Below are 22980 nucleotides of genomic sequence, written 5' to 3' on the forward strand. Positions count from 1 at the left end.
GAGCCAGAGAGACATTATTCCAAAAGAGTGTGAGAGTTCACATTATTAGATAGGTCCATGAACTGTACCTCTCTACCAAGTTCAGTGAGCATATCTCCAAGGTGACTACCGGCTTCATCACATTGCGGTTCAAGATCATATGCTTTCTGGTAGCACCGACATGCTTTGCTGCAAGAAGATGTGAAGAAACTTGAGTGAAAGTACGTTTTTTATAGGAGGGGGACTGGAGGATTCGCATCCCTCCACTTTCACTCAGTAAGAAATTCATGACCCTTCTATTAAGTCAACAAGGAAACAGCTTTCATTAAATAAACAGGTTTGACGCTCAACAAAAGTTCGATTTTTTACGGATGACCCTTTAACCCTCCAGCCATTTATGCAATAAACAAAACCAGGAGTTTGCATGTTTCTGAAGAAATCAAACATTCTATAAACAAAACGATCTCCAAAACAAAAGTTCATTTTTTTTACTGATGACCCTTTAATCCTCTAATGTTCCAGCCATTCATGCAATAAACAAAACCAGGATTTTGCATGTTTCAGCAGAAATCACGCATTCTATAAACAAAACGAACTCCAAAACGTTTTTTCCAAATGCTTTTGCAATTCTTTTGTGACAACCTTGAAAAATCAATATGATGCTCACATTGTCTGAAATGGACAAAACATTACTGTAAGCCCAAGGTAAAGAGGTCTATTTGGATAGAATCAGGGATTGAAATTATTACACTATATTTGATAAAATTAGGGTAACATGACTTGATGATGCTTTTGTACAAACCTTAGGTCTTTCTGCACTTCGTGATAATAATGACCAAGATATAAAAATGTTGGGGAGTGATAAGCATCCAGTTTAGCTGCCTGTGGAAAAAATGAAATATTTGAAAATAAGTAGAACTTCGAAAAACAATCCCATCGTCATCAACAGTGACAACAGTTTCAAAAGTAGGAGCAATAGCAGCAACAACAGCAGCAGTAGAAACAACAGCAGCTGAGCAACAACAACAGCAGAGCAGCAACAACAGCAATAGCAGCAGCAGCAACAACAGCAGCAGCAGCAACAACAACAGCAATAGCAGCAGCAACAACAGCAGCAGCAGCAACAGCAGCAACAACAGCAATTGCAGCAGCAACAACAACAGCATCAGCAGCAACAACAACAGCAGCAGCAGCAACAGCAGCAGCAGCAACAGCAGCAGCAGCAACAGCAGCAGCAGCAACAGCAGCAACAGCAGCAGCAGCAACAGCAGCAGCAGCAACAGCAGCAACAGCAGCAGCAACAGCAGCAGCAGCAACAGCAGCAAGCAGCAGCAACAGCAGCAGCAGCAACAGCAGCAGCAGCAACAGCAGCAACAGCAGCACAGCAGCAACAGCAGCAAGCAGCAACAGCAGCAGCAGCAACAGCAGCAGCAGCAACAGCAGCAGCAGCAACAGCAGCAGCAGCAACAGCAGCAGCAGCAACAGCAGCAGCAGCAACAGCAGCAGCAGCAACAGCAGCAGCAGCAACAGCAGCAGCAGCAACAGCAGCAGCAGCAACAACAGCAGCAACAACAACAGCAGCAACAACAACAGCAACAGCATCAGCAAAAGCAGCAGCAGCAACAACAGCAGCAACAACAACAGCAGCAGCAGCAGCACTCACAGCAACTGAGTAACAACAGCAGCAAAAGCAATGTGAGAAACCGCAACAATGCTGAGAACACTGAACGTACCTTGAGGAACTGGTTCAAACATTTGTCTTTATTGTTGCGAATATCACCATTCATCTCCCAGTACAGTTTACCCAACAAGAAGTAATAATGAGCACAGTCTGGACATAATTCTATGGCCTCTAGAAATCTGCCACATACAATTAATTTTAGGGAAATTTTTTAAGGGAATGTACGTTATTTATTTGGGGGGAGGAGAGCTGGAGCTCACAGAGGAGAATCATCAGTGAAAATTTGAACTTTTGTGAAGGGTCGAACCTTTTTGATGAAAGCAAGTTTCTTGTTGAATAAAGAGTAGGGTCATTAATTTCGTACTGAGTGAAATGGGAAGAGCTACTAATCATCCCTCCCCCCCCCCCCCCCCCCCCATGCATCTCCCCCGATAAAGAGTGTACCTTCCCTAAAACCTGTGAAAATGTGTCATTCTCATGGAATAGGAAAATAAATTCATAAATTAAGGTAAAACAGAGTCGTAGAAGTTAAAAAAGGGGGATTGGTTTGTCTTTTTGTTTAAAAAGAAAGGAAACAGACAAAGCAAACTAGAACAGCAATTTTGGTGTACCTGAGTTCTGCGTCATCAAATAGTTTGTCTGCCAAACTTATCTTGCCCTGTAATTAAGTGAATCAAGCATATTGATCAGAAACTAAAGTTGTGAAGAAACATCTTCAGAATTTCTATGAAACAAAAATTGGCATAAAATAATTTTATCTCACAAGCTTCCAATGGGCTAAATGTGACACTTTCTTAAACTTGTTGGGCGTCTTCCATTAAAACCTTGCTGAGATTTTCCAAATGCCGAAAAGTACAAATTTTGTAACAGAAGAAGATTACCTGCAATGCTACACTTGTGTGGCATGATTTGTTAATGTTCAATGCTTTGTTACAGTACTAAATGAATGACAATAAAAGATTCAGTTAGCACATATCATTCAAAAGGTATCCTTTTTTCAATATAAATGACCATATTTAAGGGTATCCTTTTTTCAAATGACAATATTTAAGGGTATCCTTGAACATATTCAAGAGTATCCTTGACCATATTTAAGAGTATCCTTTTTTTAAATGACCATATTTAAGGGTATCCTTTATCAAATGACCTTATTTAAGAGTATCCTTTTTTCTGTATCCTTTTTCTAAATGACCACATTTAAGAGTATCCTTGACCATATTCAAGGGTATCCTCAACCATATTTAAGGGTATCCTTTTTTTCAAATTATCATATTTAATCATAAGGCTTCCTTGGCCATATTTAAAGTGCCTATAACCTTCATAGGATTATGATCAATTTTGATCTTCTGTGTGCTGGAGATGAATAAACAAAAAAAAGTTTTTTCGATTGACTAAATATTCTCGGAGATATAAGGCCCTAAAGTACGCAGTTTTGCCACGCCCCATCAATTTGGACGGGATAAAGGCAAACTGGGACCGAGCAGAGTCTCGCTGAGTGGTGACGTCACAACAAGAACGAATGTTTTGATAAGCAAAGATTCTTACTAGTTCTTCGGTCAGAATATGAGAAAATGCCGACTAGATGTGTTGTTGCTGGGTGCTCAAACACCCCAGATTTTACGAAAGGTATATACTTGCATAAGATCCCATTTCATAACGACAATCGCCCAGAAGCAAAGATGGATTGATTTTGTGAAGAGAAAGCAAGCAAATTTCAACCCCTCGGCTACCTCCGTCATATTTTCTACACACTTCCTACCAGAGAATTATAATCAGAGATTTGATTTTGTCTCGTAAAATCGTCCTCAGTTAGTTAAAGATGAGGCTGGGACTGTTGGCATCCCAAGGATTTATGTCTGCAAACATGAAGAGCAAACCAAACTGTCGGATCGTAATCGCCGAAAAGTGTCGCTGGTCAAATCTCCAGGAATGTTTACTTGTTCGATAGTTCTAATTCCCTGATTTTATTTTTCAAACTGTTTAAATTATCTATTTTCCAATGGTTTTAAAAGATGCAATTGCCTCCGTGTCTTCACCGAAAAAAGTTGAGTTGCCGGTGCGAGAAGTGGTCGAACAACAACAATAATTTTAATCTAATACAACATTTGGTGGCTAGTTGAAGGGAAAAGTTTTCTTTATTTAAACATAACATATACTTTATTTGTTGTACCTAAATTGTGTCAGTAAAAGGTATTATTGAGCAAAATATTGACTAGTTTTATTATTGCATGCATCTTTCGTAATATCTACAACATAGAATGATAATAAAGTCAAACTTTATAACCCAAATTTACAAAACACTTCTTGAGGTTTTTTTTTTTTTTTTGGAGGATCGGTGTTGATTCAGTAAGTCCTATTTTTAAGTAACTATAAAACTGGGGCCAGCTATAAACAATGAAAGAAACTAGCATGGAACTATTTGACAGGATATAACCCAAGTGTCATAAACTTCTTCGTCAGAATATTCCTGTTCGGGATATCCATGAACGGCTTCGTCTAATTCTTCGTCCTCGAGGTCGTAAATACTCTCATTCTCGTCGCTTGAATCAAAGTATTCATCAGCATTATTAATGGATTCCATCTCACAGCCTTTCTTTGACAACTGGTTAATTTCAAAGATACAAAGAGGCAAATACAGCGACCAAAAGAGGTAAAAACACTGAAAGGAACAGCCAAGCTCTACTTTGTTTTACTTTGTTTTACTTTTTTTTAAGCCGAGTTGTTCTTGTTGTGACGTCATTCGACGCCAACTAGGTACCAGACCTCGCAATCCCGTCCAAATTGATGGGGCGTGGCAAAACTGCGTACTTTAGGGCGTTATATCTCCGAGAATATTTAGTCAATCGAAAAAAAAATTTTTTGTTTATTCATCTCCAGCACACAGAAAATCAAAATTGATCATAATCCTATAAAGGTTATAGGCACTTTAAAGGTATATTGTAATAGTTTGTTCTAATCATCATCACCATCATGATCATACTAAATGCATCATCATCATCATCATACATGTATCACGATCATGATCAACAACAACATATCATCATTATCAACATCATCACCAGCACTAACTTAACACCTTCATCATATTATGAAAACCACAACATTTATGCCCATTTTATCATCATCATCATCATCATCACCATTGATCATCACCACCACCATCATTGCATCATCACCACCATCACTTTCCCTTTATTTGCCTTTTAATCCTAGAGAAACTCATGATCACCTCTGTAGCTTGTTTGGTATCTCCCAGTACCAGCATTGTCTCTCCAAGGCTAGTAAGCACCTCTAGATCTTCCTCATTAGCCAGTAAAATCTGAAAAAAGCCCAAAAATAATCTAAGATACAAAGTTTCTAAATTCTCTCAGAAATTGAGCTAAAGGACTGTTTTTACCTCTTCTAAGATTGTTTTTGCTTGTGCAGCTTTTGAAGAGCCTTGGTTACATAGAGCATCAGCTTGCTTCAATCTGCAGCAAAGTCAAAGATTTATTGAATCAGATTTATTTTATCAATACCCAAAAACAACCTCTGGACTGATTTAAGTCATGGCATGACTAACTATTCACACATTGAATTTGGCTTGACATTAGGTTTTTCACAGAACATGGAAAAGCCCTGGAATCAATTTAAGGCTAGGAGAGACCTAACAAACTTTATTCACTTGTGATGCCAAGTAGAGGTGACCTCAGACATCATTGATATCCAAGACAGTCAGACAGACAGACAGACAGACAGACAGGCAGACAGACAAACAGACAGACATAGAGCATGTTTTATTTCCCTTTTACCCTAATTTACAATATTTTTATTTACCTTAAAAGTCTATTCAGGCGGTTCCTTTGTATTTCTTCACCAACTGAGCCAATATATTTTATCCCTGTAAGAAATTGCAACTCAAATATTTTATAAAAGAGCAAAAGATTGGTCAACTGTTGGCCGGGTAGTGTCAGAAACTGTAATGTTCCCAATGGAGGCATGGGTTTGTATCCCACTTCTGACACTGGTCACTTAATGTCCTAGGGTTTCAGGGACTAAGCTGGTCCATTCCAAATATTGACTGTTTTTTTAATCAGATGTGTGTAGCTTATACACCTAATTGAAAAATCGTTGTAGCGTTCAAAAAAAGGTCATATCTATAATAAAGAGCTAAGACTGAAGGGGAGCATGGGAAGACAAACAATTATGCTAATTTCATATGTATTGCAGTTTTTCCTTCCTGTTCACATTTTATGCATCATAGCTTTTGCATGTTGTTAATCTAGGTTGACCGACTTTGCACTACTGTGCATTTTTACATGTCTATATGCAAATATAATACACATTTCGGAGTACCCAAAATCCTTTTCGGTCTTAGCTTCCATGATATGACCTTCTCGAACCCGACTACGTTTTTGCAATTAGGTGTATGATATAGTAATCATTGCACCAACATTGTGTCATTATTGCATGACTCATATCAATCACTCCAGAAACTATACTTGGCAATCCATGTGAAAGTTCTATTTACAGCAGCATAATGCTGTTGTTTGCGATGTCATACATATCAAACATCACATATACCTGGTCACATGATTGGATGAAACAAAAGCACTCTGTCACCTGTGCTTTTCAAAAATGTAAAATCTAATTAATATGTGAGAAGAAACTGCTGGCTTTGTAAGGTAACGCCAACCCCCCTGAAATAATCTTGGATTAGCTACTCATACTGACCTTTGCTGGCACTTTTTTCAGCAGTTCTATAGTCATGAAGAGCAAGTTGTACTTTAACTAGGCACAGCCAGCCAACTGGACAGTTTGGGTAGGACTGCAAACCTGTGAACATAGTCAGTTATGCATGTTTAGCCTACTAGCTCCGATTGGTTGAAATACTGTTTTAGATAAGAGTGCATGTATCTAAAACGATCGGGTCATTTGTTTTACTGGCCTAAGGAATAATAATTGCAATTTCATATATACAAAAAATAAAACAATATTTTTATTATTATATGAAAAAATAAACATCATCAAATATGTATTGATCGTACCCTGTTCTAGCAATGCTCGTGCATCAATGAAATCATTTTTGTTCAGCAAACTCCATCCAAGGCCTATTTTTCCAACAGCAGAACTCGGATCCAGATGGCAGAGTGTTTGATATACATCAGGGACCTGAGCACTAGCTGATGAATCAATTTTTTTGCAAAACACAAGTAAGCATCAAAATAATGTGAGTGGATTGCAAAAAGCAAGAAGGCAGTAATGCAAGCATTTGTGGATGGAAAAGGACCAGAAATAATATTAATGAATTAAAACCATCATGGGAATGAATTGTAATGGGAACAGATTGCATAAGATGAGATGAGATAGGACACAAAGAGTGGGACAGATGGAGTGGGATAGGATAAGACATCAAGAAATGACTCGACAAGATAAGAAATAGATGGATTGAAATGGGACATGACAGACTGGGATGGAAAGATGGAATAGGAAAGGATATGGATGGGACAGGCACAGGTTTCATTGGTCTAGGATCAGAGAATACTCCAGTAAATAAGCAAAATTATCTGGCTTAAACTACCATTTATACAATAGCTTAGTCATTTGTAAAATGTAAAATGTTCACTTAAACTCTAGCTAGATGATCAACCTTTTCTTATTATTTCAAAACTTGATCAAACTGCTATACAGGACTGGAAATAACTCCTTTCTGATAATTCAAAGTAAAACTCCAAATATACTTACTATCAGATATTGAATCCTCCAAATAAATTTTACCCCTGACTTCTAGTGGGTATGTAGCATTTGGGTATGCATTGCTCCATTTCCTACACTCTTCTAGAATAAGCCGTCTGTCTCCTTCTCTATCTTCACCAGTTTTGGTCTCCTATGAAAACAGATAATCATACAAACCATTAGTGAAAAAAGGGTAACATTTTCTCCCCACCCACATACATCTTAAACACCCTCCCCCCCCCCCCCCCCCCCTCCCACCCCCCAGAAAGATTTTCTTTCTCATAGCAGTTGTCAGCCGATTTCTGCTAAAAATTAAACCATATGAACAGGATTTCAGTCAAGGGTTTTTCTCAAGGCTCTACATACATTATTTAACAACCTTACTTTTAACTAAGAACAATATTATACCTGTATTGTGATTAATGTCTTGATATCTTTGGTATAGTTTGCTATGCCATCATTTTCACTTGCCGATGACCACTCCCCACGTACCAAAGTTTGAAGCACAGACACCAACTAACCAGAGAAGTGCACACAAAAACAAGTTATTATTGTCAGTATTTCGACATACAAATTTAGAAAATTAATTTTGTTAATTTTGAAGTAGCTAGGAATAATCATAATTAACATTAAAAACATAATTTGTATACTATTGTGCAGCTGCATGTGGTCTAATGATATTTTTTACATACCTTGGACAAGATTGCGACATCTTTTGATTCCTACCCAAATAAAATTAAGTACGAATTAATCAAATACCTTGTGTTTAAAAAAAACATACTGTCATAACTACTACTACTTTGGCAATGTACTGTATAATTTAAAACCTGTGGTCAATATTAGACTTAATGCTTTCCTATTTCAGACCATGTGTCATTCTTGAGAATAACATTCTTCGTTTGAGTTTTATCCATATTCAAGTGTCTCTCGTGTGCAACCAAGAAATGATCGACACACATACTGCACGTGGTTTGAAATAGAAAAACATTACATTCAAGCTAAAGTGAACTATTTATTTATGACGATCATGAAATGACTATCACTGGTCTATCACTGTGGTCAGAGGTATATAAATACTGCCTCCTCCAAAAGCCAATCAGAACACACTATTTCTAATAGGATACCCAACTGGAAAAATAAAAATAAAGCATTTCCTACCTGTCCTTCTAGTAAAGCTACCATCTTTAAATTCAAGTCATATTTTTCTTGTGTGTCCTCAGATAACTGTATCAGTTGTTCAATTGCTTCAGTAGCCTAAAACAATACAGGGAAGGGGGAAATCTTTCAAAAACTTTAAATTGAAAATGAAAAGAAAAAAGTTGAATCGAAAATGGTTGGACAAATAAAAAAGGGGGTCAAGTCGAAACAAAGAAAGGTGAAAAAAGAAATGGAAGAAGAAAGAAAAAAAAAAGGAAAGAGAAGGAGGAAGAAAGAAAGAAATAAACTATGGAACAGAGACTGAAATGAATTTGTTTTCTTTTTTTCTTTATTATTTTTAAAGTCAATATTAGTTATATAGGAACTTTCAGTTTAGCAAGGCTAGCTTAGATGGAGTCCTGAAAGTAAACTGATGATGAATGAATGAAGGAACAAAGAAATATTTGAGACTGAAGAAAAAATTTGTATAGCAAACATATGCTTTTTTTCTGTTTTGTTTTGTTTTGTTTTGTTTTTTGTTTTTTTATTATTTTTTTTACAGATGAATCCAAAAATTGTTATTGAATAATTAAATCAATTACCTCCACAATTTTTCCTTGTTTCTGACACGAATTTGTTAGCTTCAAATTGACTTCTTTCCACTTTCCCATGTCAGATCTATAACAGCCACAGCCAAGAAAGTATTCAATAATTTTATACTAGCTATCATTGAATTTCTATTTTAAAGACAACTCTACTTTTATATGTTAAGTGTATGCTACATTGAGTGTATAAGCAGATTAAAAAATCTGCCTCAGTTGGGTTCTCACGGGACTCGAACCAGAGGCAGAACTGAGGCAGATTTTTCAATCTGCTTATACACTCGATGTAGCATACACTTAACATATAGATCTTTACCGAGTGATAAAAACACATTTCATAAACTCTACTTTTCTTTCTTAGAGTAGTATTAATTTAAATTATTTTAGGGACGACAAACCTTTCATACAGCTTCATAAGTTTTCTATAAATCCCTGGCAGTTCTTCTTGAAATCCTGGGTTTCCTGTCTCCTTTTCATACAGTGAGGCAAGACCCTTTTTGAATAATAATTAAATAAATAAATAATAAAACTAATAACAATAATGATAAAAATACAGACAAGTTGTTGAATAGCTGTAGCTGGAACTATAGCAGATTCTAGAGGGAGTTTTATTGGCCCCATCCAATTAATTATGGCTACACAAAGTACTGCATCTCTAAACCAGTCAGAACTGTTTCTGATGATTTGGCTGATGATTTCTTAACACTCAGCCAATTGCAGAGCTTAAAATAACAGCTGGGCATCGGACAATGTCCCACCAGAACTGGGACCTGACCAACCAAATATTTGCCTTGCAGATCATTTTGACCAATAACGTTAAGCCAGAAATGAGGTATGTCCAAGCGAAAACTAATTTGGCTTGTGATCATGACCAGCGACTGATCCACTGACATTTTAAGACCTGGATTGTCATCTAACTCTCAGGTGAATGTCATTGAAGTGATGATCATATGTTGGTGAAGTGTATACAGTATGTATGAAGAATAAAGTTTAGTCAGAGCCTACCTGCCAAGCAAGAATCTGGTCTTGATCAGATTCAATGGCTCGTTTGTATGCAGCCTGTGCCTGGTCTGGCTGATCCATCTCTTTAGCACACACACCAATGAAAACCAAGGCATTGTAGTTGGTTTTATCAACCTTCAATACTGCCTATCATAAAAAATCAATCAATCAATCAATCAATCAATCAATCAATCAATTAATAAAGGGAGGAAGGAAGGAAGGAAGGAAGGAAGGAATAAGGAAAGGAAGGAATGAATGAATGAATGAATTTATGAATGAATAAGGAAAGGAAGGAATGAATGAATGAATGAATTTATGAATGAATATGGTAAGGAAGGTAGGAAGGAAGGAAGGAAAAATTAAATTAAATAAACATCCAAAATAATACTTGATCTACATATAATTTGGCACTAGTTACTATAGAATACAAAGGCATCAAAGTTTTACTGAGCCGTTAAAATCTTCGAGTGGAAAGGTAAATTTTCACCATAATCACTGAGCCTGAGCCAAATTATTGTTTTAGTATCATTACACAGGTAATTATTTGAAAGAAATTAGATAGGTATATTTTTTATTTCTATGATGTATATTTATTTCATATTTTGAAAACAGTGCCACATCGACAAATGGACATGCTCAATCCTAAATTCTCCTAAGGTGATTAACAATACTGTAGTCCGAAGTTATCAACCAATCAGTGCACACAGTTTTCTATTATCATGTGGGTATATAAAAATAATATGGTAAGAAGAAATGAAGCCATATACATTAGCTAAACACCCGAAAAAGTGGGTGGGGCTAAGTTTGGAAATTATAAGAGACTAGTATTGGAAAGGGGGTAAAGTGTGGGGCAGGGGCACAGCCCCCAGCTCCACCTCTTCTGCAGCCCCTGTTCAAGTGAGCCGTAAACCTTAGTTATTTATGTGCAAACTAGAGATTGATTGGCTGGTGACACAAAGGAGCTTTGAAAGAGCTTTTGTGATAATGGTTGGCATATTGATATCATAATATCATTATGGTTAAATTGTTAGTAAACAGGAAGCATCGCTAGCTATTCGCTATATGATTATTTGTAAAATAAATAAAAATATATACAACTTTAGCCAAATAATAATAAAAGCAATAATAACAGATAAGGCATAAACTTAACAAATTTGATGTACTGCCTCCTTGAAGTATTGAGCTTCAAGAAGATATAAAATGTATACTTCAACGCAATTGAGGTGTACTGCCTATTTTTTTAATAAGCTTACTACGAGTTTTAAGGTGGCTGCCTACTTTTGAACGTTCGAATTGAGCCCACGATGAGCGCGCGCTCAAAAACCGCTGAAAAATCTACAAGATTTTATTGAAGAACCATACGCGTTTTGAGCTTCAACAGGGCAAAACCCTCAAATTTTGCACGAGACTCTATATTTTTTGATAGCTCATTCAAAAAAACTCCTAAAAATCTAGGTTATATCAACATTTTAGGAAAAGTTTAAATCAGGAACACGTGAAAAAATAGATTTTTGTAGGGATTTTTCTTCGACTTTATGAGATTTTTTAAGAGCACCGAAACTACAAAATATGACAAATCAATGTATCTCTCTGTCTTTTTGTCGAAAATATCCATGTATTATTGTAGAATGATTGACTAGCCTTCATTCATGCAATCATATAGTCTGTGACGCAGGCTAATAGTCTGCAAATAACTATTATCTTATTCATATTAATTTTTTTCTAATCACTTCCGGTGGCGCAATTTTTACTCCAAAAGCTCGTGCGTAGGCTTCCATCAAATGCTGATTATCTTAAAAACGAGCTCGGGACACCCTATTTTTTTTCCCAGATTTGGAATCAGCATTAAATTTCAATTCGGAAAATCGAAGTTTTAAAGAAAGCTTAAATCAATTTCCTAAAGTAGGCAGTCACCTTAAAACGATATTATAAAAACATATTATACTTCTGTGAATAGCTTATTTAAGAACTCTTAATACAGCATTATATGTATTACTTGCACTTTCAATTTACCTTGCAGTGTTTTAGAGCCTCTTTGTACTCTTTATTTCGTATTGAATCACGAGCATTTTTTAGCAAACTTTTGACTTCTTTGGAAGCCATTTTGAATAATTTGCAATTGGTGATACATTATACCATCAGGTACCAGAAGTGACGCAGGCGCGGCGCTGCGTAAAATTAAATTTAACAAATTTACGATGGTTGAGCGTGGTATGTCCTCTTATTTAACACGATATGACGTCAAAAGTTGGTCAAAATGTTATGGACTCACGAGGCGTAAGCCGAGTGGGTCCATAACTAATTTTGACCAACGTTTGGCGTCATATCGTGGTAAATAAGAGGACATACCACGCTCAACCATCGTAAATTTGTTTTTTACTACAAAACTCACAAAACTCTAGGAAATAGACCACGAAATCTTGCATGACGCCATTTGTTGGTATGGCCTCTTATTTACGACGTTTTTTAACCAATCAGCGCGCGAGAAAATTTACAATTGTGGTAAAAAATTAGATTACTGGACTCTGGACTGCGGATTCAGGAGCAATATTTCCGTGATCACATTGGAATTCAAAAATCAATCTTTACGAACAGAAACCTCTCCCCTCTATTAGACACACGCACACAAACACCAAAATTCGCCATCTATGAAATTGTATGACCATTCTAGCAAGCCAAAATTTTGGAACTGCACCCAGCTTTGACCTCCCCTACTTGCGTTTGTGCGTCGTTGTGCTCATTTGTGTGCTGGTACAGGATTAGTGGATAAACCGCACGTAAGTCGAGTTGTATCTTTTTTTTTTTTTTTTCTTTTTCTAATTTCTAATGATTTAGTTATTGCATTTTCATTTACATTTTCGTAAGGGAAGGGGAGGGGAAATAAAAATAGAAATAAAAGCTATTGACAATGCTTTACAAAGAAGTATTAGAAAGAACTAAACCTTCGTAAAAAAAAAAAAATCCAATGAAATATAAAAAGAACCGTTATTTATTTAATTAATTGAATTGATGCTTCGCTATCTAATTGCATATTTTTGTGATTGACAGACAAAAAGGCGTGATAAACGAAGATTGGATGAGAAATCTTAATTAACAGTTTTTTCCATGGCCACGTGCATTCAAATAAGGTTAACCAATAAATACAGAGGAAGTTTCGATGATAAAATAACATTGGACAAGACTCTTTGAATGACAGCTGAATAAGCGCGAAAATTAGAATGATCCTATAGAGTAAAATGTGTGACATTACACGTGTAGTGATATTAGCCAATCACATTACATATTCTCTTGAAAATAATTTAACCTTATTGGTTGGTACTGTTTGATTGACAGCTGATTCACGTGGGAATGTAGAATATATAGTTTTCTGGTTTGTGGGTTCGACTTCATAATCCCCGCCGTTTGAAGTGAAGAAAGTCAGTTTTTTTTTTTGTTTTTTACACGTGAAGAAAGTCAGGTATGTACCAAAATCTTCCTCTAAAAATTATCTTAAAGTTACAATTTTTTTCTTTTTCTAATTTTGGCCTTTAAAATGCGTAGGACCTTCGTGGCACAATATAAAATGCTATTTTTCTAGTCGTTTTTCTGACGTAAAGCCACTTTTTCTCTTCACAAAAGACATGCCGAGTTGACTCATGCTGATAGTCACTGTAAAGTGAAAATACAAATTTATATAATATTTGGAAACTTTCTTGGGTCTCGAATAGAAAAAACTTGCTTAAGTTGAGCAATTCCTGTTGCTTTTTTAATGTTTAAAGTATAAATTTTCATTGTTTTTTTGCTTTCGAAGAAATTTTTCATTTACTGTGTCGAAGTTAGTGCAAAGCGACCACGAGTCAAAAGACCACAAATTTTCTTGCTTTGTACAAACTTTTCTTCAAGTAAATTTGCATTCTATTTTACTTTAATCTGGATATCATTACTTTTAAAGTTTATTTTATTTGTTTTTTATACTTTTGATACGACAAAGTTTCAATTTGCAATTTTTTATTTGTTTCGCGCGCTTTTCAATATTTTTACTCTATCAACTTGGATGCTCGTTTAAATACTTGGCTTTTCATCGTTCTTTTAATGAAAAATCATTCATTTTGAGTACCTTTGCTTGAATTTGAAGTTCTAAAAATGTTCTCGAATTTTGATAAAATTTCTGAGGCATGATTTTTATTTTGGCGCGCTTTTCATTTTTACGAAAGTCGTCGATAAAATTCTTACAACTGTAAGTCTTTGTGACTAGACTATTTTCCTATGCGCATGCTTTTGTTTGTCATTATTCCTTATGCTAAGAAAAGTTTATTTTTTGTTTACCAAATACTGAGATTTTTTTACATTTTTCAGATCATTATTTATTATTGGAAGTGGTTATATAAAGTATCTAGAAGCAAGAAGAAGACTACTGTGTATCGTAAGACAGAGTTGATGGTAAAAGATTTTGAACAAGTCCAACGAAAATGAAATTGCTTTTTAATCATTTTGGTTTGGCTGGCTATAACTTGTTCTTGATCTTCCTGTGTTGCATTGTAGTTAGATAGAAAGAGGTTGGGGAGAGGCAGTTCCTAAATCGAAAAGGAACTTGTTCGTGACACTGAACTCACTCGGCGTAGGTCTTTGACTTGCAAACATATGTGAGAAATATTTCTTCAAATTTACGTGAAATTCGGCTCGTATGTTGCAAGTCAATTAAGCTGTATATTTTTTATCGATCTAGAAAGTTTTTTAGGCTAGCATTAATTAAGGGGGATCCAGATGTAACGCTGGTCCCAGGGATTATTTGTTTGACAAGAAGCTACCACTATCTTAAACTGACTAGGTGGGTAATGGCGGATTATTAGTGTTTTTGACTGGTCATCTCGACCAGGGTCAATTGGCCAACACTAGGTTAGTTTTTCAAATGAATTTACGTCACCAAGTACGCCGGCAACGCTTCACGTCGATGAAAACAAAGGATCTACAAATAAGGTGTGAACTTTAGTTAACTGGAGTTCAGGCTTACTTGAGTAACGCTGGCTGGTACAGATCACTCACTCCCCTCACACAGCGCCTAAGGTTAGATACTTGAGATTAGACTGGCCAGTTGCGTACTCTCGTAAGACTGGGTACAGTCAGGATGATCCGACAGATTAATGTCCTCGTTCCTCCCCTCGGATGATGGTTGTGATGAACTCCTGACTTGCTGCTCCAATGTAGTATTGCTTTCCAGTCGTGGTTCAAGTCTACCAAGAACAGCCAAACTCGGCTGCCTCTAAAAGAGGGAAGACCGGCGAGTCTCTAATTGGATGTTTTATCATGCACCGGGAATGCCAGTAGTAGCTTCTTTAGGGGTAGATTTTTTTTCACATGACTATATAATATATATAATATTTATGATTGTTTTTATGCATGTTTGTTTTTGTGTATGTTTCTTGTTTCTTCCACAGAGCGATTAGGTTAATTTAGTTTGATGCTCTCTTTCTTGTTTGAAGACATATATGTTTTCACTTTGATAGCATCTTAAGATCATCATAATTTTTTCATTACTGTTCGATCATTTCGATACTTCGATACTTTCGAATCGTTTTCGACGACATCTTTAATTTTCGTTTTGTATATTTTCTATCAGTGTTATTTATTTACTTATTTATTTCTATTTTATCACATATGTAATATAATAGGTCAGTAAATGACGAGAGATAGATTCGAGGGTGTTGGATACTGGATATTCCAGCTCTCTCTGAAGTAATCAGTATACTTCCTTGAGAATCCTGGAATATCCCCTCTTTTATAAGTTTATTCTCATTCGGTAGCATAAATTAATATAATAAGTTCGATGGTTTTGGTCTTGGATATTCCAGCTCTCTCTGAAGTATTCAGAACTTCCTAGTTGAGAATCCTGGAATATCCCCTCTTTTATAAAAGGTTTACTCTCATTCGGTAGCATGATGTAATAATAGATTCGAGGGTGTGGGTCTTGGATATTCCAGCTCTCTATGAAGTATTCAGAACTTCCTTGAGAATCCTGGAATATCCTCCCTTTTCACGTACCACACACACACACACACACACACAACCACGACGATCATAATTTTTTAAGAATGGGCGGGGCCTTGAATATTTCTTTCTTCAGGAATATTCATCCCTACTAGCCACTAAGCTTAAGATTTAAATGCATAAAGCTATATCTTTATGCCTTTGCGTCTTGTTTTTATCTTTGTTGTGTTTAGAAAGAAAACAAGCACAGTTTTCAGACCATTAAGATTCAAAAGCATAAACTTAATTATACTTATGTTTCTTAACCTTGTTTGAAAGCATTTTTTGAAATTTCAAATGCTAACATCGCTTTCTTTCTCTCGTTTCAGATGAAAATATCAATGAGGTGTACCTCATGGCTTCTCGAATATTCTTCTATTCAATTTTAAAATTTAAATTTTGCATTTTATCATTATTTAAAAGATGACTGAATTTATGCTATTTAGGCCCCGTCCACACGTATCCGGAAATTTTTGTATCCGCAAATTATTTTTTTGCGGATACAGGTTGCGTCCACACGTGTCCGCAAATTTTTGTGTCCGTATCGGCAAATTTTACGAAAACGGATAAGTGTGGACGGTGAAAACGATTAGAATACGCTGCGTGTGGACGCAAACATTTTCGTATCCGCAAAAAATAATTTGCGGATACAAATATTTCCGGATACGTGTGGACGGGGCCTTAGTTTTAATCATTGATTTTTATATTTCTTCGTTTGTATAATATAAAATACGTCAGCATGCAAGGTACTAATTTTTTTTCTTTTTCCACTTTCAGATCATTCCATATAATGCAATTTAATTCGATTTGATAATACAATGCACACGCACTTGCAGTTTCAGTTATGTACACCTTTAACCCTCCAAGGTTCGTGCGCATGCATAAGGTGGAGGACTACGTTTCCAGGGAGATTTTTCGGCCATTGTCTAATCTCTGGTTTTTCGTAGCTGGCAGCGCACCAAGAACGTTTTACACGGATAAAGTGTTTTTAATGGATAAAGTTTTAAAAAGGAATATGATTGGCTTTTTTCACTTGCTATATTTGACTTGTTTTCTCTGGCACACTAAAGTTAATAAATAAAATTCTATCACCCCGCATTATTTGCGCCTTGTTCTAATGGTATAGAACTTCGAGCTTTTTTGGATTGCAACAAGAATGTTTGACGATTTCAAAGATGCTTTGACGTCTTCGACGATACCACACCTAGTTTTAAGGACGATGTTGGAATATAAGAATAATTTTGATTAATTCGCGCACATTGGTATTTTTATATTTTTATTTTACAGCGTCCAATGAATTAGGTATGGCCAAATTTGGGTTTTTTAACGAATCAGCATTGACTATTTTGGTTTTTCAACAAACTCGTCGACTATTGTTTGGTTTAACATCTCACACGCGTCGGCTGTTTCTGGTTCTTCAACTTCAAACGCGTTAAGTTTTTCTTTGGTTTTTCAACAAACGCATCGACTGTTTTAGGGGTTTTTCAACAAACGCATCGAAAGTTTTTGGTTTTTCACCAAGATCAGTTTTCAACGTCTTCCAAGGTTCCGTAGTTTCCTTACATAGAAGATGATAGATCGACTGTATTGGGGTTTTCAACGAAAGCGACGAAAGTTTTTGGTTTTTCAACAAACTCGTTTTAGTTTTTCTTTGGTTTTTCAACAAACGTATATGGACTGTTTTTTGGTTTTTCAACAAACGCATCGAAAGTTTTTGGTTTTTCAACAAATTGTTTTCACCTCTTCCAAGATCCCGTAGTTTCCTTACATAGAAGGTGCTTCTTGCAGACTCCATTCCAAGTGGCGTTCACAGATGCTTTTAGATGCGTCCCAAGAAGCAACGAGAGGCCAGTTTTGAAAGTGCTGATGGTTTATAAAGATATATGGCTTGATACTACTTTATTTTTCGATATGTGCCAGAGTTTTTGAAATGTTTCAACTGCTTATAAAACAAAATACATAGTCTCGATTGGCTTTGTGTTTTGGCCTTCCTGTCTCTAAAACCCACCCCAAACTCAGTAGTGTAACAGAGCACGCTTGTCTTACGAGCCGAGAGGACTGGGTGCGACTCCCAGTTGAGTTGGTGGCGAAAATGAATCGGGTTTCCATATTAATGCGTTAAGAAGCTTAACTTGTGACATTTGCATTTGATATATTCTTTATTTCATACACATCTATTTCAAAAACGTTGTTGGTTGCTGAGATCGGAAATGTTTCTTTAAATAGGTCTCAGGCTAACCACTCTAATAAATGAAGGAAATACTCTAATAAAGGAAAGGAAACACTAAATGGCGTCTTGTCTTTGTATATTGTATAGTAGAAAAACAAAATTGTTACCAAGGAGGGTAGGGGAGATGACAAAAAATCGATAGCGCGCGCGCATAAAAAGACAGACAAGACACCATTTAGTGTTTCCTTTCCTTTATTAGAGTATTTCCTTCATTTATTAGAGTGGTTAGCCTGTGAATAGGTGTATGCATATATACTACTTTTGGGCTTCCTATGTCTCTGTCTCTGGGTGATCGTGATTACGGAAATAAAATATTGCCAATAAAGTTAATCTCTTATTAATAATGACCTTGAACTCACGTTTAATTGCGTGTATTTTGATCGAATTAAGTTACTTTTCTTTATCACTGCGTGTTTTCAAAATTACAAAGCCCTTATACAATTTCACCGTTTCTGAGAATCATCATCAGTAAATGTACTTACTTTTGTCTGGAATTTACCAAAATGGCGATAACAAAGGTATTTTAAATAATTTTGCTCGCTAAGCTAACGTTTTTTACTTATATAAAGCTAATCAAAATCTCAGTAAAATTAATTTTATAATTACTGACCTTGATTCCTCGTGTGGATGATAGCAAGAAGCTCAGTCGATTTAATTATAATGCATAATGGCCTGTCGTGTGGAACAAACTGAATGTTAAGTATAGTCAAAAGAAAACAATGTATCATTAATATAATGGAATTAGTGTCTAATAATGGAATTAGTGCTTGGTAATTGAAACCCTTTAGTCTAAAGTTAGTGATGTATTTAGTGTTATTATCACGTTTTTAGATTTGCCTTCCAATGACCTTCTTGATCTCGACCAGTCTCCTTTTTCATACTGTCAAGCCAGAAAGTAAGCAAAGAATTGCCAGTTTATTATATCTAAACGTTTTAGAATTCCAATTAATAATGAATGTTTTCACAGTTCTTCTCTTTCCTAAATTTTCCTTCTCTTGTCCTTGTCTTTGCGTGTTTCCTTCTCCTCCCGGCCACTTCTCTTCCTCTTTCCTTCTTCTCCGTGTCCATTTTCTTTTCCCTCTCTTCCTTCTTCTTTTCCTTCTTCTTCTACTCTTTTGATTGAATCCTAGCGAATATCTATTTCCAGGAAACTGTATTTATCCAGGCATTCCATTAACTGGTCCCTTGATGTTTAAAGCTGAACCAACAATATACCAAATATTACAAGTCAAGCACGATACATTCATAAAATTCAGCTGTAAATCGAACTACATCCTTAGAGGACACAAGCTTATTCGTTGCGAAGATGGCCGATGGACTGGAAGAGTACCGTATTGCAAAGGCATTTATTTTCACTTGTATCCACATTACTATTTTTATTTATTTATTTATTTATTTTTTTCATTTATTTTATTTATTTATTTATTTATTTATTTTTATTTATTTATTTATTTATTTATTTTATTATTTAAATTTTGGTACATTTTTAAAACTAAATTTCCTAATTCAAATGCTTTTTATTTCATGATCAGATGCTGTGGAAAATATTTTTCAACGCTTCATGAACTTCTTATTATACTCTCTCTTCAAGCATCTCGTGTTCGAGCAAAAAGGTAAACTAATGAATACTCGAATGTTTTATTTTACAAACTTTTCTAGCTTGGGTCGTAATTTTTCCTTGTTTCATTTCCTTGAGTATCATCCCTTTGTTTATCACGAAACTGCGGGATACAAACGAACCACCGTGAAGGAAAGTTGCTGAAAAGCAATAAATGCCAAGAGAATGACACGCATTCTGGAATGGTCCCAGTTTTGTTGCTTTAATTATAGCCGTAACAGAAAAAAAATTGTTATTTAAAGAAATTCTTTGCAACGATCCTGGAGAGATTCCCTTCGGGAAGAAGAACAAGAAGCAAGAGTTGTACAGAAAAGATGCTACAGTAAGCTACATGTGTGACAAAGGTTATGTGATGAGAGAAGCAACAAGTACTTTAAGATGCACGGAGAATGGAACGTGGAATAGACATCCTCCTAAATGTATAAGTAAGCTATATATAAAATATTTTAGTTGCTCTGTTTGCGTATTCCATCAGTCCTTCCATTCATTCGTCCATTCTTCCATCAATCCATCTCTATTTCTTCCTATATATCAATATATCCCTGCTTGTTTCCTCCCTCCCTTGCCTGCTTGCCTACTGCTTGCCTGCTTGCCTGCTTGCCTGCTTGCCTGCTTGCCTGCTTGCCTGCTTGCCTGCTTGCCTGCTTGCCTGCTTGCCTGCTTGCCTGCTTGCCTTTGCCTGCTTGCCTGCTTGCCTGCTTGCCTGCTTGCCTGCTTGCCTGCTTGCCTGCTTGCCTGCTTGCCTGCTTGCCTGCTTGCCTGCTTGCCTGCTTGCCTGCTTGCCTGCTTGCCTGCTTGCCTGCTTGCCTGCTTGCCTGCTTGCCTGCTTGCCTGCTTGCCTGCTTGCCTGCTTGCCTGCTTGCCTGCTTGCCTGCTTGCCTGCTTGCCTGCTTGCCTGCTTGCCTGCTTGCCTGCTTGCCTGCTTGCCTGCTTGCCTGCTTGCCTGCTTGAAACTTTCAAATGTAGTGTTTTCTGAAAACATGTTAGATTGCAAATCAAGCCTCGGGATGGAGAGATCAGGACCAACACTGATTCACGATCAGAACATACGAGCATCAACAGAAAAGGGCCATCATCACAAAGCAAATGAAGGAAGACTGAATGGCCCAAGAGCCTGGTGCTCAGGAAGAGAAAGAACTCCATATTTGGAAATCGATTTGGGAAAGCCACACAAAATATTGTTTCTTTCTACTCAAGGAAGTGTCTTTGATGACAAATGGGTTGGCTGGTATGCTGTGAAAAGTAGCCTCAGAGGGTCATTATTCACCACGTACAGAGAAAACAACCAGGAAAAGGTGCCAGTAGAATAAAAGCTCTTTTACTGCTCGAAATACAACTTGTGACACATCATTTTCAGTTTCGTGAGAAATCCCTCTAGAGAAACGTCCAAGAGAATGCATGATCATTACCAGGTTAAATCGTCAGAGCAGTGGCTATACAGAAGGCCGTGTCCTGCGGTGCACCGGACACCGCCCTAACGCCGTAATTACTCCCTATATTTATTAGTCCCTATATTTTTTTCATTCGGGACACCCGCCTAACAAATTCCTGTATCCGTCCATAGCAGAATTTGGAAAACATTATACCTGGATATTTTAGCGAAATAATTTCGTAGTTTCCAACAAGGGCGCTATTATTTTCTATCTGTGAGTTAGCCTTGGCCTGACTTTTTTTCCCCTTTAATTTTCTTCAGATGTTCAAAGGAAACACAGATGCATCCTCGATACTCAAACATGCTTTAAAAAATCCAATTGCTGCAAAGAAAAATCCGATTTTATCCGATGAAGAGAGGAGGCTTTATAAATGACAATGCTTGCATGCGAGTCGAAGTTTATGGATGTGCGTTGTCTAGCAACTACAAGGAAACCATCTCTGGTCATTGAGATTTATTGTCAAATTAATTCTGAATTATATATTACTAATATATATATATATATATTAATCACATCTATGGAAAAAAATCTCGAAGCTGCTTAGCCGTAAGCAGTGCAGTTAACTGTAGTGTCATGCAGTGTAAAAATTTGTAATTTACGCTTTTGATTTGCTAGAAAACAATAAGAATACGAATATAGGAATGGGAATGGGAATGGGAATGGGAATGGGAATGGGAATGGGAATGGAATGGGAATGGGAATGGGAATGGGAATGGGAATAGGAATTGCCCTACTCATGCAATTTTGATAATCTTTGAAAACAAACTCTGCAAATCAATTCCAAATGGAACTCAAAACTGTGTGATTAGCTATACTAATATAAAACTTGGCTTTGAGTGATGGTGATGAAAGATAACCACGAACCACGTTCTTCTTAGAAGAACGTGTTACAACGTATTCGGCTCAGCAGCCGTCATTAGTTCGGGACCGTAATGACGAAACCGAATGACGGCTGCGTAGGAAATAATGTTTCCGCATCAAATGAATAATTGTAATAATTAATAGTTAAGACATGGTATTTTGATAAGTTGTTTATAAAATAATAATGTAATAGGAAATATATATTTGACGTAGGTTTTAGTCGAAGAGGCGATAAAACCCGAGCTGTGTATATTCATAGAAAAATCTTTTGACGACATATGGATGATTCTTAAACAAGAAAAATCAACAAGTTAAGTAACTAAGGAAACATGACGAAAAGTTAAGCTCCCCATCCTACCCCCCTTTGTATCCCTCCATGGCCGGTAATAAAAACGATGTATGCGCTTTGTATTGTCAATGAACTAAATGGCCAAAAATGGATAAAAAACGCAAAAAGAAAAAAAGTTTGTGAGAAAGGAAAAGACGGGGTAACAGAGTAAATATGGTTATAAAGCTTCAAAACGGTCAAGAAAGTGTTTGTTTGAATTTCTGTCTAAGCTATTTGCGACTTGGCTCCTTCTGATGATGACTCACTGACGGTTGAAATACGATACGCAAAGGTTTGACATCAGGTCACGAATAGCACGCCGAACATGCCATTTATCTACAGCTAACTCTCTTCCCGTGCTCACTTCAGTCATTAATAGTGCGAAAAGAAG

The 22980-nt window shown here is 36.4% G+C and overlaps 2 protein-coding genes across 4 annotated transcripts in view; one reads left to right on the forward strand and one right to left on the reverse strand.

Annotated features, from left to right (window-relative positions):
* The window catches only part of LOC116289145 (tetratricopeptide repeat protein 37), a 40140-nt gene extending 21101 nt beyond the window's left edge, over positions 1 to 19039 (reverse strand). The window contains exons 1-18 of one of the 2 annotated variants that reach the window (XM_031696017.2): positions 18960 to 19039; positions 10120 to 10263; positions 9513 to 9607; positions 9115 to 9190; positions 8534 to 8629; positions 8068 to 8097; positions 7784 to 7891; positions 7385 to 7526; positions 6688 to 6822; positions 6374 to 6475; positions 5477 to 5540; positions 5058 to 5130; positions 4890 to 4979; positions 2542 to 2598; positions 2272 to 2318; positions 1713 to 1839; positions 782 to 861; positions 69 to 168 (exon numbers count right to left, since the gene is read on the reverse strand). In XM_031696017.2, coding sequence (XP_031551877.2) covers positions 69 to 168; positions 782 to 861; positions 1713 to 1839; positions 2272 to 2318; positions 2542 to 2598; positions 4890 to 4979; positions 5058 to 5130; positions 5477 to 5540; positions 6374 to 6475; positions 6688 to 6822; positions 7385 to 7526; positions 7784 to 7891; positions 8068 to 8097; positions 8534 to 8629; positions 9115 to 9190; positions 9513 to 9607; positions 10120 to 10197 — 1500 coding nt within the window. In that variant the 5' untranslated portion in view covers positions 10198 to 10263; positions 18960 to 19039. Of the gene's footprint in view, positions 1 to 68; positions 169 to 781; positions 862 to 1712; positions 1840 to 2271; positions 2319 to 2541; positions 2599 to 4889; positions 4980 to 5057; positions 5131 to 5476; positions 5541 to 6373; positions 6476 to 6687; positions 6823 to 7384; positions 7527 to 7783; positions 7892 to 8067; positions 8098 to 8533; positions 8630 to 9114; positions 9191 to 9512; positions 9608 to 10119; positions 10264 to 12129; positions 12223 to 18959 lie in introns of those variants that run through there. The other variant, XM_031696019.2, reaches the window with a different exon arrangement.
* LOC116289146 (coagulation factor XIII B chain) lies at positions 18735 to 22670 on the forward strand. Of its 2 annotated transcripts, none has more exons than XM_031696022.2 (7): positions 18735 to 18867; positions 19181 to 19244; positions 19497 to 19691; positions 19882 to 19962; positions 20210 to 20392; positions 20955 to 21262; positions 21661 to 22670. In XM_031696022.2, the coding sequence occupies exons 1-7, from the start codon at positions 18853 to 18855 to the stop codon at positions 21772 to 21774; spliced, it is 960 nt and encodes a 319-aa protein (XP_031551882.1). In that variant the 5' UTR covers positions 18735 to 18852; the 3' UTR covers positions 21775 to 22670. The 2 variants fall into 2 exon arrangements, with proteins under 2 accessions (XP_031551882.1, XP_088889228.1); XM_089033102.1 differs by having other exon boundaries at positions 21165 to 21262.
* The last annotated feature ends 310 nt before the right edge of the window (positions 22671 to 22980 follow it).

Source organism: Actinia tenebrosa, unplaced genomic scaffold (assembly GCF_029948245.1).
Source record: "Actinia tenebrosa isolate PJP-AT-01 unplaced genomic scaffold, QUT_ActTen_1.0 PGA_scaffold1__47_contigs__length_23844297, whole genome shotgun sequence".
In the NCBI taxonomy this organism is placed as follows: Eukaryota; Metazoa; Cnidaria; class Anthozoa; order Actiniaria; family Actiniidae; genus Actinia; species Actinia tenebrosa.